The sequence below is a fragment of the Notothenia rossii genome, assembly GCF_949606895.1.
Source record: "Notothenia rossii genome assembly, chromosome: 4".
NCBI lineage: Eukaryota > Metazoa > Chordata > Actinopteri > Perciformes > Nototheniidae > Notothenia > Notothenia rossii.
The window spans coordinates 60,000,581-60,003,357 of record NC_136902.1 but is presented as its reverse complement, the minus strand read 5'-3'; the positions used below and the strand labels follow the sequence as shown (position 1 = coordinate 60,003,357).

At 44.3% G+C, this 2,777-nt stretch overlaps 1 protein-coding gene across 1 annotated transcript; it reads right to left on the bottom strand.

Moving 5' to 3' along the window:
• Window positions 1–653: 653 nt before the first annotated feature.
• Window positions 654–2,566, bottom strand: LOC307036607 (zinc finger protein 862-like). Its single transcript, XM_079677063.1, has 2 exons — window positions 2,288–2,566; window positions 654–2,089 (listed from the first exon to the last, which is right to left on the bottom strand). The coding sequence occupies exons 1-2, from the start codon at window positions 2,363–2,365 to the stop codon at window positions 1,115–1,117; spliced, it is 1,053 nt and encodes a 350-aa protein (XP_079533189.1). The 5' UTR covers window positions 2,366–2,566; the 3' UTR covers window positions 654–1,114.
• Between the last annotated feature and the right edge of the window lie 211 nt (window positions 2,567–2,777).

The following is a 2,777-nucleotide window of genomic DNA, read 5'->3' as shown; positions in this document are numbered from 1 at the left end:
TCCGGGGATTATCAGTGACCTGCTGTATCAAAGTCACATCAAACCTGAAACACATATTGAGTTACATACACTATTGGAAAGAGGACATTCTCAGCTCTGCAATGATACACTTAGTATTTTGGTGATGACAAAACACATAAAGACTTAACCAAGACACAATTTTTAGAAAAAGGCCTTCAAAGTTTTGCCATAGTAATTTTAAGAGGGGGATCCAGGCTTAAAATAATAGGGGCATAGTACAGTGTGATTGAGTGTGTGTGTAGTTCCAGGGGAAACACACACAACACAGACAGTCTGTTGTAAAACTTCTGCCCTCAAGTAGCTCTGTTGGCAGCTCGTCATCGTACATTTACGAACGTCAACGGCGTATTCATCATTTTAATTCGGCTATCATATTTGAATATTCTAATGGCCAAGGCTTGTTTCTTATTTGAAATCCGATGGAAACCCCCTGTCCTGGATCCTGCCGTCATTATTTAGGGAGGTAGCAGGCTTGGAATTTCGTCATTTTAGGGGCAAGGCCATTTGGCCTTCCCGTTTTTTTTAAGGGCACAAAGGCCACATGACAGTGCACAAAGGCCGTTTGGTTAAATTACGCTGGTTTTACCTTTCAGATTTATACCGTAACATTCTCATTCACCAAGAAACATTAATTATGTATTAAAACATTTGTTTTAATTTAAAAACATTGAAAAACATTGCATACATATGAACATATACACTCAAACACACAAACAAAACTACTTAACAATACAAGCTCAATTTGAAACAGTGTGTGTGAGAGAGAAAGAGAGAGAGAGAGAGAGAGAGAGAGAGAGAGAGAGAGAGAGAGAGAGAGAGAATGTGAGTGAGAGAGAGTGATGGAGACTGTATGAGAGAGACGGAGAGAGTGTGAGTGAGAGAGACAGGGAGTTTTAATCTGACTCGGAATCAGAATCAGAATCTGGAACAGGTTCAGAGTTCAGTCTTGGCCCATACGGCTGAATGTCTGGTCTCCTGCTTGAGAGGCCATCTCTCCAACACCTTGCCACTGCATCCTCACTTTGGTATTCCAAGGGATCACATCCCTGTGATTTGATTAAGAGGAGATCTTTTATTGTTTTCAATTTCAATCTCAAGCGCCAGTCTCCTTGGATCCTCTTGATAGTTGAGAATTGGCGTTCAACTTGGTGCTGTGGAGACAGGGAAGACCAGTACAATCCTGATGAGAGGAAGGAGGTTTGGATAGATGGCTTCTTTTTTCTGTGAGCATCCTGTGCCATAGCACAAGGAAGGCCTCCTTCCTGTGATGCTGATGAATGTCATGTTTGGCTCTCAGCCACTCTCTCTCCACTTCGGCCACATTGCAGCCATTACCCAAAAGCAGTGGCTCAAAATGCTCACACAGTCTCTGAACTTCCTCGTCTCCGTAAGGGTCGATTGCACTGATGTTCTCTGGCATATTGTGTGGATCGAAGATCTCAGCAGCCAGGAGCAAAGGGTCTGTGGAGAAAGTGGCAAACCGTTGAGAGATGCAGTCAGTGATTCTGTTGACTATTTCCACCCTTTGGTGGCGGAAGGCCTCATCAGACGTAGAATGGTGGCTGATAGCCACTCCCTTAAACTCAAAAATAGCAGCGCTGCTTGTGCTGGTGAAGGCATTGAGGACAGGACGCAAGTAAGGGCCAGATTTTTCCCTCTGTCTGAGCAGAGCAGTCTGGGAAGCCACAACCCGACTCCTGACAGAGGAAAGGGACAGCTCATCTGCCTGGAAGTCCAGAGAGAGTTCAGACAGTTCAGCCAGGAGATCCTGGTATAAGACCATATGCAGGACAAATTTAGACAAGGTTAGTTGCCGCCAGTACGCTTTCAGTTTGACTTTGTCTTGTCCAGGTTCATCTGCACCCTGGAGAAGATGGACCGAGAGACTACGATAGTTGGAAGCAAGGGCGACTAAGGTTTTCCTTCTGTGGTTGATCCACCTTGTCCCCTGAGCACATGTTGGCTTCAATACATGCTCCTCAAGAGCCTCTCCGAGGTCCTTCAGCTGCCTCCATGTTTTGGCTGAACGGCGGTAGAGTGAGTAAAGGCGGGTGAGAAGATCATCAATCTGGAGGGGGGGGGGGGCGTCAGAGAGAGAGAGAGGAGAGAGAGAGAGAGACATTCTTCACATTAAGTGTGTTTTTTACCTACAGCATTGTAATGGACAAAAATAAGACATGCATTTCTTCTTAAGTTATAGAATGTAACAAAACATTGCTGCACAAACACACAGAAAATCCTCTAATATATGCTTATTTCAACACACCTGGGTAAAGTATGTTTCCTTAAAAGCATCCTTCAGACACAGCTCAAGCCTGTGAGCAATGCAGTGAACCTTGATCATCCAGGGGGCCGACTGCTGCTGGAGTCTTGTCAGGACACCAGTGGTTTTTCCAAAATGTACACTGGCACCATCAGCTGCTGTTGCAGTCAGACAGTTGCTGAGGTTGAGCTGGTTCTCCTCACACTTCTGTGCAACAGCCTTCAAAATCCCCTGAGCATCACAGGTGTCTGGCTCTACAATTCTGAAAAGAAAAAAAAAACATACCAAAACCAAACATTTATTCACCTTAACTTATTAACATTGAGGCATATGTTGGCTCAGGCTGAAATGGAAAATCATTTGAACTGAATCAACAACACACTAAAAACCAGTTATTCAAAAGCCAGGTGCATTAATAAACAAAAGCCAAGTAAATGACTGTATAAACAAGTATGTGAGGGAGCTACCAGTACTTACCCAAGCAGCCGAATTC